At 40.1% G+C, this 15,584-nt stretch overlaps 2 protein-coding genes across 6 annotated transcripts in view; one reads left to right on the top strand and one right to left on the bottom strand.

The window, feature by feature from the left end:
* The window catches only part of HPS3 (HPS3 biogenesis of lysosomal organelles complex 2 subunit 1), a 39,969-nt gene extending 34,115 nt beyond the window's left edge, over nt 1-5,854 (top strand). The window contains exons 15-17 of one of the 4 annotated variants that reach the window (XM_043474055.1): nt 504-710; nt 1,338-1,428; nt 5,171-5,854. In XM_043474055.1, the coding sequence (XP_043329990.1) occupies nt 504-710; nt 1,338-1,428; nt 5,171-5,298 (426 nt within the window). In that variant the 3' untranslated portion in view covers nt 5,299-5,854. Of the gene's footprint in view, nt 1-503; nt 711-1,333; nt 1,429-5,170 lie in introns of those variants that run through there. The other 3 variants (XR_006270438.1, XR_006270439.1, XM_043474057.1) reach the window with 3 other exon arrangements.
* The window catches only part of LOC122445069 (ceruloplasmin), a 56,713-nt gene that overhangs the window by 5,316 nt on the left and 35,813 nt on the right, over nt 1-15,584 (bottom strand). Inside the window, exons 16-19 of one of the 2 annotated variants that reach the window (XM_043474054.1) lie at nt 14,381-14,597; nt 13,610-13,749; nt 12,377-12,539; nt 7,460-7,508 (exon numbers count right to left, since the gene is read on the bottom strand). In XM_043474054.1, the coding sequence (XP_043329989.1) occupies nt 7,492-7,508; nt 12,377-12,539; nt 13,610-13,749; nt 14,381-14,597 (537 nt within the window). In that variant the 3' untranslated portion in view covers nt 7,460-7,491. Of the gene's footprint in view, nt 1-7,459; nt 7,509-12,376; nt 12,540-13,609; nt 13,750-14,380; nt 14,598-15,584 lie in introns of those variants that run through there. The other variant, XM_043474053.1, reaches the window with a different exon arrangement.

Below are 15,584 nucleotides of genomic sequence, written 5' to 3'. Positions count from 1 at the left end.
ACATTTCGATGTTCTTCCAAAGGCATGTACCTATGTAGATTTTACAAAATTGATCATGCTTTGAATATAATTTTGTATTGATTTTTTTTTTAACTGATTTGATCATGAGCAGCATTTTGTCCTTAACTGCCTTTGAAACAATTTTGATAATAGCTACGAAGTTTTCCATCATTTGAATGTACCGTGATTTATGTACTCATCACTTCTAGATGAATGTTAGATTTCTTCTAGGTTTTCAGTATTACAGATGTTCTTGAGTCGAACATCTTGGGCATAAATGTTGACCCCATGTTGATTATGTCCTTGGGACAGAGTCTTAAAGCTTTCCCATTCGTTTAAGTATGCAGTCCACTCAAAGCAAGCAGGCATGTGCTCTAAAATTGCATTTTTTTTTTCTTCTTTTGACAAGTGAGATTTAGTCTTTGTAAAAACTTGTGTTCTGGTATGTTGTGCTTCAGTGTTTTGGTGCCTCATCCCGTAACATCTCACTTTTCTGTTCATAGTCTCTCATATGTGGTCCTTCGTTTGACATAGCTTCCGTCATCCCCTTCTTGGAGCCGCTCTCGGAGGAGACCGCCGCGGGCCTCAGTGTCCACGTGCTGTGCCACACGCGTCTGCGGGCCTACGAGCAGTGCATAGACAGCCTGCTGCAGCGCTGCCCGGAGGCGGTCGTCCCCTACGCCAGCCACGAGCTGAAGGAGGAGAACCGGGTACGCCTCTCGGGCTGCGCTTGCCAGGCTTTGTCTGTCAGAGTCACATGGTGTCTGCAAAACGGGGACAGATGATGCCAGTCCAACCTCACAGGACTGTGCGGCTCAAAAGAGCACGCATGTTTAATATGTTATATGTTTTGAGTACCATCAGAGGCTGTTAACGTGTATTGTATGTTATCTTCACTAAAAATCTCTTGTTCGGAGAAGTCCGCTATTACCTGAAGATTTTGGAAACATAGTGAGTGATGAGAAAATCCTTTGTGGGTTATCTGGTCTTTAGAGATTAGAAGAGTTTTTGACTTTAAGACATTTTCTTTTGTTCCTTCCTTCTTTCTTGCTACCTAAGAGATGAAAACAAGACATGTCTATGTTTCTTCTTGAAAATAGTGGTGTACATGTATATGTACAGTGTATATATGTATGTACAGTGTACATATTGTTAAGATTTTCACGGTAAAAATCTGACTTATAGTTTAAGCAGAAGACTGTTCAAACAAAGTCTTTGCCTTAACCAAGTTGATGTATTTTTGCCCTGTCCTTCCTTGCACAATCTTTTTCTTCTTGTTGGAAATCTGAGTGTAAAACGCATCAAACTTAAAAAGTACTCATTTTTTCCCAAGATAGACTTTGTGGTGGAAAAAACTGCTGCCTGAACTTTGTCAGAGAATAAAATGTGGTGGAGAGAAATATCAACTTTACTTATCATCACTAAAAGGTAAAATAATCTTTTTTGCTTGATTATAAATTTGAGAGTCTTCATTTCCATAATTTGCTGAAACCTTGCTTTCTTGTGTATTTCATGTGATTCTCAAGTATGGTGAAGAGGGTCTGAGCTTGAGGGTCTGAGAATCACCTGGAGAGCTTACCTTTAACATTCATACACTCCCTCTCACCACATTTGATATTCATTTATCTCCTTTAGCTCTAGAGCTGATTCCTCTAATTTTTTCAAACACTTAACAGATTATCATAGAGAAACTCACAGCCTCAGTATTTTAAAAATTGGAATAGCCATTAAGACAAGGACTTGTTTTTTTGTATTTTGTATTTTGTATTATTAATGGTCTGGGTGCTTAATTTACTTCATGTAGGAAATTAAGATTATTTATTATTATTAGTCATAATTATAAGCAAGTACTGAGGAATAATAAGTTTCTCAAAGATTTAGAAGCTTAGTATCTCTAAATTACACAGTATTTTATAGCAAAGGTAGTTACTGTTTGAATTTTTATAATTTACAGTCATTTATAAATATTGATAGCTATATGGTTTTGTTTCTCTTCTCTTGTGTGTTAATATCACTTGTTAATGGTTGGCTTGATGACAAAGGTATGGTTCTATTGATACCAATGTGCCTAAAATATTAGAAGTTGACAGTGTGGGAATTGTATTTTCCAGCTGAGGTCACTGACTTTCAAAGTGTTAGGCAAAGCTAGTGGCCACTGGATGGTGTATTTTTCTGGAGACCCGCATTTAAGTAAAGGTGTGTGTCTGTGACTGGGAAGACAAGGAGGAATGCTCATACCACCTGTCCTACCCATCTCTCTGGGTGATACTCTCATTTTCAGAAGGCAGCAGTGTCTGGTGTTTGATCGCCCAGTCCCGTCTGCATCAAATTTGTCCCATAATTTTCAGCTGATTACTCTTGTCGGTGGATCTCTTTCTGGAGCAGATACCTCACATCCTCACACCCCAGTAGTGTCATTATCTTAGGCAAGACTCTTCTTCTTCCTTTTCTGATCCACATTCACAGACTCTCTACCTGTAACTTACCCATAATCATTCCTCCACGTGTCCACTTTTCTGTATCTTAAATATATGTGTGTGTTCACACACATGTGCATATAGTGTGTGTGTGTGGCTCACAGAACTAAGTGCTGTGTGCGATTTACTTTTATCAGATTATAATACCTTCAGAGCTGGCATCGTGTTTTAACATCTTTTATGTTACACTTTACTTGCCAGCGACGTGCTTCTCCATAGGAGGAGTCTATAACTAGTTACTGATTTGAAGGGAAGACACCAAGTCCATTTTTATGGGGGGTGGGGGTGGGGTTGTCTTTATGTTGGCACCAGTGGTATATCCAGAAGAGACCAGGCTTGGAGTTAGAATTGGAGGTGAGTTCCAAGCCTCCTACCTACTGAGTAAGCCTGAAGCAAGCCAGTTTTTCAAGTGCCTGGGACTCTTGAGGAGTTCAGTACTGACTGTGGAATAAAATGCTAGGCAAAAATTGCAAGATGGTAAGGCTGAGATGGAGATCAGGGATTTATATATTAATAATACGCCATTGTTAATATAATAATATTTAATATAAATATAATAATATAGATATATAAACTTTAATATAATAACCCACCACCAGTGTACTTAGGAGCTTGGATTTCTTACTTTCTAATGCAGCATTTCTCAGCCTTGTCAGTACTGACATCTGGGACCAGATAATTTGTGTGTAGGTGTCTTCCGTGCATTTTAGGATGTTACCAGCATCCCTGGCCTCTACCCACTAAATACCCGTAACACTTGCCCAGGTAAAATAGACATGTCTCCAGCCGTTACCAGATGTCCCTGGGGGTGGGGGTGGGGCAACACTGTAGTTGTTGAGAACCGTTGCACCAAAACTGGGGTGAGTGGTTGGCTTAATTTGTTTCAAGGAAACACTTATTACTATTTTTGAGTCAGTGAACTGCGCTTCTTAGTAAAAGTTCTAGCACTGTAGTAAACTATGACGTTTAAAAAGCCATTTTAAAGTCTACTAGCCAGAGATAACCATTTTCAACATTCAGCACATATTTGCTAGACACACTGGAGGATTCAAAGTACTCTCCGGATTTATGATATTGACCTTGTTCTTGTAACCTGTGTAAGCCCCTCACTAATTGGCAGAAGAGGAGAATGGGACAGTGGCAAGATTTTTGTTGGCTCTATAATTACAGCGGTTCCCAAATCAGTTTTTTTGTACCTAGGTTATTCCTGCAGGTTCCACATTTAGACCAAATAAACGAGTTTAATAGGAACGTGTTGATAATTTTCATGAGTTTTGCAAGTTGGTTAGTAGTTATTGTTTATTAACAGATTCCATTTTATGTCCGTATGTCAGATTGCATCATTGTCTTTTAAATAATCCTCCAAGGACTCTGGAAGCTGGTAGGTGGTACCACTACATGATAGATGAGGAATCTGAGACTCAGGAGTTTGACTTTCTCAAAGTCACCCAGAGCGTCAGTCGAAGAGTGATCCCTACCCAAGTCTGTCTTGATTCCAGAGCCAGGGATATGTTCCTGTCATACCGTTCACTAACTTTTAGCAACAAGAGTATGTCATTCCCGTGTGTAAGGGGTGATTTAGATTGTGTATATTGGACAGCTGGCTTTGGATGGACACACACATACCTGAGCAGGAATTTTTTTATTTCAGTTACTCTGCAAATAGGATAAGTGGCAGGCGTGTAAGAAGCAAGCAGAGAATGGCACTGCAGAAGGTTTAGACATTGTTCTTAAATGTCATTCCCTTTCCTTCCCAGCAGAGGGCCGCGTGTGTCAAGAAGCAATAAGTCCTAAAATTAGTTACCTTTATAAAAATGTTTACTAATTTCCTTAATATTTAATATTCACTAGAACACATTTTGCACTTTGAGGAAAAAAGTAAATGGTCTTGAAAACAGATTTATGCTTATTAACATGAAAATCACAATAGAGAGGAACGGATTTAGGAAAATGGCATCTAACACGTGGCTCAGATGGTAAAGTGCCTACCGGCAATGCGGGAGACCTGGGTTCGATCCCTGGGTGGGGACAATCCCCTGGAGAAGGAAATGGGAGTACAGCCCACTCCAGTACTCTTGCCTGGAAAATCCCACGGAGGGAGGAGCCGGGTAGGCTACAGTCCCGGGGATCACAAACAGCTGGACACGACTGAGCGGCTTGACTTTCACTCTCTTTGATCTAACAGGTAATGCCCTGTGTGTGTGTGTGTGCGCGCGCGCGCGCGCACACATGCACACTCAGTCGTGTCTGACTCTTTGTGACCCCATGGACTGTAGCCCACCAGGCTCCTCTGTCCATGGGATTTCCCAGGCAAGAGTACTGTGGTGGGTTGCCATTTCCTACTCCAGCGGATCTTCCCCACCCAGGGATCGAACCCGTGTCCCTTGGGTCTCCTGCATTGGCAGATAGGTTCTTTACCACTAGCGCCACGCAGACAGTCTACAAAGGAGCTGCTAGTCTTAACATTAAAAATAGTGTTCAGTTGATTGTATTTTCCTACAAATGATTCTAGAGAGAATCAATTGTTAGAACTGTAAAGCATTTTTAGATTTAAAAGACTAGTTTTTTTCCTCTCTCTTATCATAGTTATAACATTTTGTCACCTGAATTAGCTTCTCATTGGTTGAGCGATAAGAGAATTGGGTGAAAGGCAGAGTCTCAGCTCTAACTCAGATATTCTTTCTTACAAACAGAAACACTGTCAGTTGTTGCCGTGGAACTAGAACTAAGGGATTTCTTAAACGTCCTCCCAGAAGATGGCACTGCGGCATTTTTCTTGCCATATCTTCTTTACTGCAGCCGAAAGAAATCATTGACGTGAAAGTATCATTTGCAATGTACCACGATGGCACACGACACCGAATCTTGAAAAGGTGAATGCCAGATAAACTGTATATATAAAGGGTTTTTATACTGAATATGTACATACACTGCAAATGCTTTCAGGCTGCTCACCTCAGTGTTATTACTGATTTCATAATTTATGACCTGAGTCCATTTAATTGTCCAGAATGTAAAAAAGCTGCAAGACATTGGAATTCCCTCAGAGAAGGCATCTATTTTTAAAGGTCCAGAGGCTGACTTTTATACCAAGAAGCATCAGTTTACTGTTGTTTGGGCCAGGACAGTCGTTTTCATCCCAGGAACACAGAACAGTTTGTGAGTGTGTTCAAAAGAATGTCATTCCAATAGTCCAGAATTCAGCCTTCCTGATTTTTTCCAGATTTTTCTACTGTGTCCCTTTTAAAAACAATAATTCTCCTTGAGAAAGATTTAATGTTTTCCCACAGTAAAAGATATCAAACTTTATTTTCTTGTTACTTTCAAAGCTCATGCTGAGTCTCTGAATCAAGTGAAATAAAAGTTTACAAAGCTGACTTTCTTCTTGTCTGGCTGCTTACGTAATTTGTTGAATGCATGTCTTTCAGTCAAAGTTTTGTTTCCATTTTTTGTTGATGTGTACTCTTGTTTTAGCTAGAGTGTATGTGAAAAATAAAGAAATATAAAGACCTGTGTCTTCTTTTTTTAGCCTCTGATTAAACAATTTTGAGTCCAAGTTCAGCTCACTGATTGTGTGCTTGACTTTAGTTAAAGACGGGGCAAAAATGCTACTCACTTGGTGATTCCACAACCATATTATAAAAATTTTTCTCCTGATGGCAGTGTTTGTTTTTACCAGAATTTAGTTATAGATTATTTCAACTCTTGTCTTTTTCCACTTCCAGATTAACATCCTCTTGACTTCAAGGGTTCACAAAACTCAGATAGGGAACATTTTATTTTTAAATGTTTAAATAAATATTTTATTTTTTAAGATATTTTAAATTTTATTTAAAAAAATTTTTAACTAAAAAAAAAAATTTTTAACAGCTGCGAAAGTGTTAGTTGTTCATTTGTGTCCAACTTTTGCGACTCCATGGATTGTAACCTGCCAGGTTCCTCTGGCCATGGAATTCTCCAGTCAAGAATGGAGTGGGTAGCCATTCCCTTCTCCAGGGGATCTTCCTGACCCAGGGATCGAACCCAACTCTTGTACCTTGCAGGCATATTCTTTAGCTTCTGAGCCACCAGGGAAACTCCTTTAACAGCTTTATTTAGATGTAACTGATACATAATAGCTTCCCAGATGGCACCAGTGGTAAAGAACCCGCTTGCCAATGCAAGAGACATAAGAGGCGCCGGTTCGATCCCTGGGTCGAGAAGATCCCCTGGAGATGGAAATGGCCATCCACTCCAGTATTCTTGCCTGGGAAAACCCATAGATGGAGCAGCCTGATGGGCTGCGGTCCACAGGTCGCAAAGAGTTGGACACAACGAAAGCAACTTAGCATGCACGACACGCAATAAACGGCACATCGTAGAAGAGGATCCTATTGATTTTTTATGGCTGTTGTAACAAATCATCACAAGCTTAGTGGCTTAAAACAACACATAATTATCTTACAGTTCTGTAGATTAGAAGTTCAAGGTTGGTCTCCCTGTTTTGAGATTTTATTATTATTTTATTTTGTTTTGTTTGATTTTTTATTTTACTTCCTCTACATCTGTGCCCCTTTGTCCACTGGTGCATTAGGAATGACGTCAACAGAACATCAGAAGGATTGATGAGAAGCCAAATTTTGGAAACAGTTCATTGAATCTTATTTATTTTTATTGAAATCATTGAATCTTTAATAGTGATTCTTTAAGGACTGTCCAGGACAACATCTAGCCATAGATTTTTTTTGTAATACATTTTTTAAAGCCCTACCTAATGGTGGTGATATGAATCACTTATATTAATCAGTTACATTACCAGATGTATTCGAATCAGTCATGTCAAAATACAGTCTGTTGACCTTTACATGTGAAACAGTGTGATAGTTTTCTGCAGAAATGTACATGTGTATTTTCAGTCTTTTTTTTTTAATGCTTATAGCCATTCCAAAGTAAGCCTTCTATTCAACACTTTCACATATATTGTTACAAATCATTGTTTTTTCTTTTTTTTCCACTTATCACCAATTTATTTCTTTCATCCAGACTTGATCTCTATAGAAAAAGAAATTTTAAGACCATTATTAAAAATAGCGTATATCATTCAATTAAAAAGATTAGCACGTGGTGCTTTAAACGTATTCTGATTTTTAAAGGTTATATTGTTTAATTATTCTTGATTCATTTATGTTTTTCTGCTCTTTATGTGTTTAAAACACACCTCTCATTCTGCTGCTGCTGCTGCTGCTAAGTCACTTCAGTCGTGTCCGACTCTGTGCGACCCCATAGACGGCAGCCCACCAGGCTCCCCCGTCCCTGGGATTCTCCAGGCAAGAATACTGGAGAGGGTTGCCATTTCCTTCTCCAATGCATGAAAGTGGAAAGTGAAAGTGAAGTCCCTCAGTCGTGTCTGACTCCTAGCGACCCCATGGACTGCAGCCCACCAGGCTCCTCCGTCTCTGGGATTTTCCAGGCAAGAGTACTGGAGTGGGGTGCCATTGCCTTCTCCGCCTCTCATTCTAGTACTGCTTTATTTAAAGAAAAATTAACTTTCCTTCCCATAAGAACCTTACTAATTATAAAGGGGAAAATAGTCACATTATAGTAGAGAAACCTGGCAGACATGTCCTTAATCAAATGCTCAAAATGAACACAACCAGTAAGTGAGCAAATCAACATCTTGTGTCTCTTGACGTGTGTGCTGAGAAAAACACAATGAATAACCTGAATCTGACCATGAGGAAACGTTGAGTCGCTGAGTCTTGCCTGACCCTCTGCGACCCCATGGACTGTAGCCCGCCAAGCTCCTCTGTCCATGGGATTCTCCAGGCAGAAATACTGGAGTGGGTCGCCATTTCCTTCTCTAGGGGATCTTCCCAACCCAGGGATTGGACCTGCATCTCCTGCATTGCGGGTGTATGCTTTACCACTGAGCCACGTGGGGAGTCTGAAAAAACCTTAGACAAACCAAAACTGAAGGACATTCTACAAAGTGATTGCCCTGTATTCTTTAAAAATGTCAAAGTGGTAAAAGACAAGACCAAGGAACTGCTCTAGACCAAGGAGACAGGAAGACGTGTCAGCCAAACAGCACATGAGCTGGAGTTTCTTTTTCTATGAGGAACATGAGTTGAATCATTGATGAAATGCCAAAAGGGTCCTGATTTTGGTAGGTATACTGTGTTTATAAGAATAGTCTTGTTTTCAGGAAATAGGAGTATATGTATTTATAGTATCTGTGGTCTTTGTGGTTAGGGAGATAGGAGAAAGGATGAGAAGGTAGACGATGCTGGGCAAACTGTTAACATTTGGCGAATCTGGGTTAAAAATATACAGGGATATTTTTGTACTGCTCTTGCAACTTTTCTGTAAGTCTGACGTGGTGTCCAAAAAAGTTAAAAATTTCTTTTTATTGAGTTAGTATGTGGTTAGATATTTGCCAAGCAGAGCACTGAACTGGATTTGGGCATCTAGAAGTACAGAATATACACTCCCTGCGTATCAGGAACTTAAAGCTAAACAAGCTTTTCCCCCTCAGACAGCTTCAAGAGGTTATCTGACTGTTGTGGCCGTGTCAGTTTAAACAAAGTACTGTTTGTGTTTATTAGAGGAGGTCTTTATTATGTTTCCTCGGGTAGAGGAAATGAGGCATTACATTAAGCATGACAGGATATCCACAGTTCTTTTCCAGTGATATTTTTTCTTTGTGGAGGAAGTTGTCTGTCTCCCTGTGCATATCATTGAAAAATTTCACTATAACTTGATTTTCTCCCTTGTCTGTGTCATGGTAGGCTGAAATTCTCCTAAGATTTAGAATCAAGGTAGACTTGGCCAAAGCTTTATCAGACTTTCATTTAAAAGTAATTCAGACTGATAAACCTGGCTCCCCATGTTTCTGTGACTGATTCAAACTATCTTTTTTGTTCGTAACTGCTTCTTTCAGTCTTTGAAAAGCCACATTTCTCTTTAATCTTTTTTTCCAACCCGTGTCTTGCCTTCACATTTGCTGTTCGTTCCACAGTTTTTAGCAGGACTCTTAAATTAGTTTCCCCTTTCTTAACCAAGCAATCAGTCACCTCCCTTGTCTCCTCCTGGACTTACCCTATAAGAAGAATCTTTTCCTTGTCTCTGTTGTGTAGACTTAGCCTGTAGCAGCTTTCTCTGCGTATCGGGCATTTGCACACTTGAATTTCCAGAATGCCTGCCTCGGTATTCCTTCACTCTGGATTATATCCCTGAGCTGGGCCATCCTTTCATGTGGTTTCCAAGTGTGCTAATTTCCTTTAAACTCTGCTAATTTTCTTTAAACCTTCTAAAAAAAGGTTTTCTTTCTCATCTCTGACTCTTTGCCCTGTTCAGCAGTTACTGGCATTACATCCAGTGGTTGACTGTCTAAGTACCACACTTTGTAATAAAGGATTTTAATGGAAATAATTTTCTCATGTTATGAAGTCTTTGTGTAGGAAAAGGAAAGGAAACCTTCATTTGTACCAGTGAGTAATCTTGCAGCGATTTTTAGTGTTTGAAATATATTTACTTCTATATTGCCTTTCATTTATGTGTTCCCTTTTATGCCAGTTTGAGGGGGAAGTGCAAGGAGTTGTTTTCTCTACATCAGCTCCCCTCATTGGATTTGCCGTTGCCAATTCCAACAGTTCTGGACTCAGAAGACTCAGGAAACACCAAAGCCTGCAACCGTAAAGCAGGAATTTTCCTTTTTTCTAACCTCAACTTTTAAAACTGAAATGTATTTAATTTACAATGTTGTGTTAATTTTAGGTGAGCAGCAAAATGATTCAGATATATATACATATACATATATTTTTTTCAGATTCTTTTCCATTATAGGTTTTTATATTAAGTACAGTATAGGACCTCTGCTATGTAATAGGTCCTTGTTTACATATTTTGTATATAGTATTGTGTATACGTTAATCCCAAACTCCTAATTTATCTTCTGCCCCTTCACTTCCCCTTTGGTATCCATAAATTTGTGTTCTATGTCTGTGGGTCTGTTTCTGTTTTTTAAGTTCATTTGTATCATTTTTTTATATTCCACACTTAAGTGATATCATGGTATTTGTCTTTCTCTGACTTAATATGATTATCTCTCGGTCCATCCATGTTGCTTTGAATGAGATTATTTCCTTTTTATGGCTGAGTAATATTCCCGTGTGTGTGTTTATATATGTATATACCCCACATCTTCTTTATCCATTCCTCTGCCAGTGGATGTTTAGGTTGCTTCCATGTCTTGGCTTTTGTAAACAGGGCTACAGTGAACACTGGGATGCGTGATACTTTCTGGATCTTGGTCTTCTATGGATGTATGCTCAGGAGTGGAGTTGCAGGGTCATCTGGTAGCTCTGTTTTTAGTTTTTCAAGGAACCCCCATCCTGTTCTCCACAGCACCTGCACCAATTTACATTCCCAATGTAGGATAGCTCCTTTTTATCCACACTCTCTCCGGCATTTATTATTTGTGGATTTTTTGATGATGGCCATTCTGACTGGTATGAGGTGATGTCTCATTATAGTTTTGTTTTGCATTTCTCTAATAATTAGTGATATTGAGCACCTTTTCGTGTGCCTGTTGGCTGTCTGTATATCTTTTTTGGAGAAATGTCTATTTAGATCTTCTGCCCATTTTTTGGATTGGGTTGTTTGGTTTTTTGATATTAAGCTATATGAACTGTTTATATATTTTGTACATTAATCCCTTGTTGGTAGCAGGAATTAACTCTTTATGTAACACATTTCTTTGGTATTTAGTGTTTATCCATCAAAGGGCTATTTGTTTTTCTGTGATTTTATTGTATGCGTGTGCTTACATAGGAGGGAGTGTTCTTGCTGGGATGGGCAGAGCAGGTAATTTATATATATATATTTTTTTCCTGGATCATTGCTATGGTCTAATAAATATTTGTGTATCCCCCGCCTCACCCCTTCATATGTTGAAAGCCTAACGCCAAGGTGATAGTATTAGGTTAAGTCTTTGGGAAGTGATTAGGTCATGAGGCTAGAGCCCTGGTGAATGGGATTAGTGCCCTTATGAAAGATGCCCTTAGAGAGCTAGCTTGTCCCTTCTGCCATTTGAAGATATAGTGAATCTTTAACCCAGAAAAGGACCTTCATACAACTGTGTTGACACCCTGATCTCAGGTTAACAGACTCCAGAACGGTGAAAATAAATTTTTGTAACATGAACTTGGGCAAACTTGGGCAAACTCTGGGAGATGCTGAGGGACAGGGAGGTTCGGCGTGCTGCAGTCCATGGGATTGCAGAGCCGGACACCCTGGCGACTGAACAACAGTATATAAGCTACCCAGTCTGGTATTTTGTTACAACAAAATGGACTGAGTTTTGTTCACCGGTTTTTGTTACAACAAAACTTAGCCTGAATGGACGAAGACAGTCATTGTCAAACAATAATCAGTAATGCCTCCCCTCCCCACAGAAGCACAGAAAGACTCTGTTCTGCCTGATCGACTATTTCAAATTATATTTGTTATATGGGGCTGGTGGGGACTTTTTTTCCTGAACCAGGGACTACCTAGAAAAAAAGTGAACATTTTCTATTTAAAAAGACATTAAATTTTAAATGTGTCTTTTGTTAAATCACAGCTAGTCTCTTACACATTTCAGTGTTAGGACCATGGATTACACTGCATCAAATTGGTGTCAGTTTGTATTAATCAAGAGACTATTGTTGCAGTGTCAGGACCAGCTATCAGAAGATAAGCAGCGTCCCACACCATTTAACAGTAAAAAAAAAAAAAAAGAATCCTGCTCGGAGGTAGGGAAAGAAATCAGGGCAGCAGATTCACAAGTGCTTCATTTGGGAGCAAGTATATAGACAAAATTGTGCATCTTAATTATATTCATGATGCATGCCTTCTAGAATCACTAAGTGGATACTCACCTTCCTTTGGTAGAACGGTGTAAGTTGTCTCCATTCCGGCATGAATGTGGTCGGTCACATGGCAATGCAGTAGCCAGATTCCAGGTGTCTTTGGAGTCATTTCTAAGGTTTGGTATGTCCCAGGGAAGAGGTCAAATACATCAGAAGTATAAACGCCCCTGTGCTTAATTAGAAAAATGACCAATATTGTATATAATGTTTACAATATGAGAGAGTTCATGCAAATAGTCTTTCATTGGCCATCTCAGGGATATTTGAAAAATGGCTAAATCCATTAAAAAAAGAAAGAGACCCTGCATATTTCTGTGTCTAATACAAAGTATATGTGATTTTTGCTAAACCCTTGGCACGATGGACCAATAAATGGATGTGAAGGAAAGATGTGATAAAAGTGAATTCAGCAGTCATGAACACCTGACCTGTCTTTTTATCAGAGCACTGGAGTTACACAAGGGAATTTAGCCATGACCTCATTTCAGTCTTAATATCCCTCTTGCTAAACCTATCCTAGATGAGCTGACTGTCTGTGCAACGCTAAGACTGGTGGGTCGTGAGGGGAGTAGGAAAGGAGGCCGGTGGAGAAGCCAAGACTGGGGGCAGTTCAGGTCGAGCCTTGACAGAGTACTTGGGATTTCTACATGGATGGAGTTGAAAGTCTGCTAAGGAGTAAAGCAAAAAGCGGTAATAAAATGGCTCTGTAATGTGCTTTGTGGTAGCTTCTGAATTTTCTACATGAACTCAAATGTAAGACAAAACCGTTTCCAAAAGGATCATATATTCCTGCTGAAACCAGCACTGGGTGAGAAGTCAGAGTAGGATGGAGACCTGGGAGCCAATCGATTGTTTGACACCAAACTGCTGATCTTGTTCATTTCAGGCTATTTACAATCCAGAACTTAGAACAGGCAAAGGTTATAATAAGGTCTTGTTGTTTCTAATCCATCGTTACGTAAACATTCCTACCTGCTCTGCTAATGATTCTATTCAAATACCTTGCCCGTAAATATGTAAGCAGAACTCTAGAAAAGCTGGTAAAAACCAAATCCAAGGGAGAGCCCGAGTGTAACAGAGGTTGGGCACGCCAGCTGAAATGGCTGTGTGCCACACTCTTTGAACATGATTTCGCTGTCCCTTGAAACCTCACGCTTTTCTTAAGTCTGAGGGAGTACTTCCTTCGCTTGCACTAAAGCCTCTTCAGACACGGCAGGAGCAGCGGCTATGGTTGGCCCGTACCTGGTACCGGAAGCTGTGGCCGTGGAAATGTACTGAGTGCAGATCCACTTCATTGCCCATTCCCATCAGGTACCAGTTGACTTCATCTCCCACATGCATTGTGAGGCCTTGCAGGTTCCCAAACATTCTTCCATTAATAGCTGAGGAAAACATACACGTTTTTATTGCCTTCCAGGATATTTTAAACCAACAGCTATTGCACAGAAAAGAGGTTTTTGAGGTTAACGTGCTGTGAAGTTGCTTCCGTTGTGCCTGACGCTCTGCAAGCCTGTGGCTCCTCTGTCCCTGGGGTTCTCCAGGCAGGAACACTGGAGTGGGTTGCTGTGCCCTCCTCCAGGGGATCTGCCTGACCCAGGGATCAAACCCGTGTCTCGGACGTCTTCTACATTGGCGGGCGGGTTGTTTACCGCTAGTGCGGCTTGGGAAGCCCCGTGAGGTTAATATATGGGATCTTTTTGAGGTAATAGAACTTATTTCACTACAGATAAGGGAAATGGGTACTTTAAGATCAATAACACCACACTGCTTTTCTAGTCACTTAGCACCAAAAGTCTTCTTAATTTTGAGTTTAAGAAGGAATGAGACTTTGGAATTGGGAGAGAAGCTGATTGATGATTTTGAATATAGTCCCCTTTTTGCTTTGAGTAGAATTCTACCTCACATGCAAGCGTGGCAGAAGTGGTTTATTGTAAAGTAAATGAATAGTTTCCCAAGTAATTTTATTTGAAAGAAGAAAAGCGAAAAAGTAGGTTTTAGAATAATGTACCATACCGTGCATTTTATTGCTTTCCATGAATTCCTCATTGGCTTTGTCTACTTTCTCAGGGTGATCAGAGTATGTTTTGATGTTGTCATCTAGGTACCAAGATTCATTCTCATCAAAAACAAGAAAGAGAAGGGAAAATTCCAGTTTCTTTATGGGATTGAATACTTTCAAGTAGTGCTTCCGGCAAACAATCAGTGGGCCAATTAAACCACTAAAGAGATCCTGAAACCAAGCAAAAACTTAGTCGTCTTTGTGATACAGGTTGGGATTTCAGAGAGCTGGGACCTTATCCCTCATGACCTCAGAATTTTAAGTAGCACTTAAAGTAAGTACTACTTAAAGTAGTACGTCTCCTACTTAAGTCAGAGACTGATATAACTAGTAGACTTTGCCCAATGTGGTTCAGTCAAGTCAGTAACTTTCCACTTGGAGTAAATTGGAACAAGAGTGAGTCATAGGTAGGTTGTGTGGGTGATGGCGCAAGTAACAGAAACGTATTGCAAAGGCCAAATATTGGCTCAGGTAATGAGCAGCAGTTGAACACAACCCCAAATGAACAGGGCTGGTTTGCCTATTCCACAACCTAGGCACTATGCCAGTCATTAAAAACCATACAGGAAACAAATCCCCTGCCGTCAGGAGCTCAATCTAGTAGGGAAAATAGATGAACAGAAATGACCCACTTTCTGCAATGGAGGCACATAAAATGATCATGAGCATGGGGAAGATTGTAGTGGACTTAAATCTATAAGAAGTTTGGTGTGACTGGGCTTCAGAAATGGCAGATTTTCTCTTAAATGGCCTTTGAGCTGTACTATGTTTGGCATTTTAGATTTTGTCCTGTGGGTCCTAAGTAGCCATCAAAAAATTGAACATGGAGTGGCAGTCTATTTACTCTTTAAACCAGTGATCCTAGTGGTAGAGTGAAGGAGGGCCTGGATCGGGAAGAGACTGGAGGCTAGGAGGCCACTGCGGTAGTTGAGGAAAATTAACAGCACCTGATCTGTGCAGGTAGAAGGAATGGACAGAGCTCTCTGTTGTGAGCGAATTGCCCAGGTGAGCCAAGGGTAAGAATCAGACATTCTATATCCAGGGTTCTAGCTGGAACAAATGACTAGGCTTGTTTGTTGTGCTGTTTATCACGACTGGGAATACAGGAAGAAAGAGCTGGAGGAAGACCTCAGGTTCTGTTGAAGAGCTGCCAAGCTT

This window comes from Cervus canadensis, chromosome 7 (assembly GCF_019320065.1).
Source record: "Cervus canadensis isolate Bull #8, Minnesota chromosome 7, ASM1932006v1, whole genome shotgun sequence".
In the NCBI taxonomy this organism is placed as follows: domain Eukaryota; kingdom Metazoa; phylum Chordata; class Mammalia; order Artiodactyla; family Cervidae; genus Cervus; species Cervus canadensis.
The sequence above is the reverse complement of the archived record's forward strand: the minus strand, read 5'-3'. Positions and strand labels throughout refer to the sequence as shown.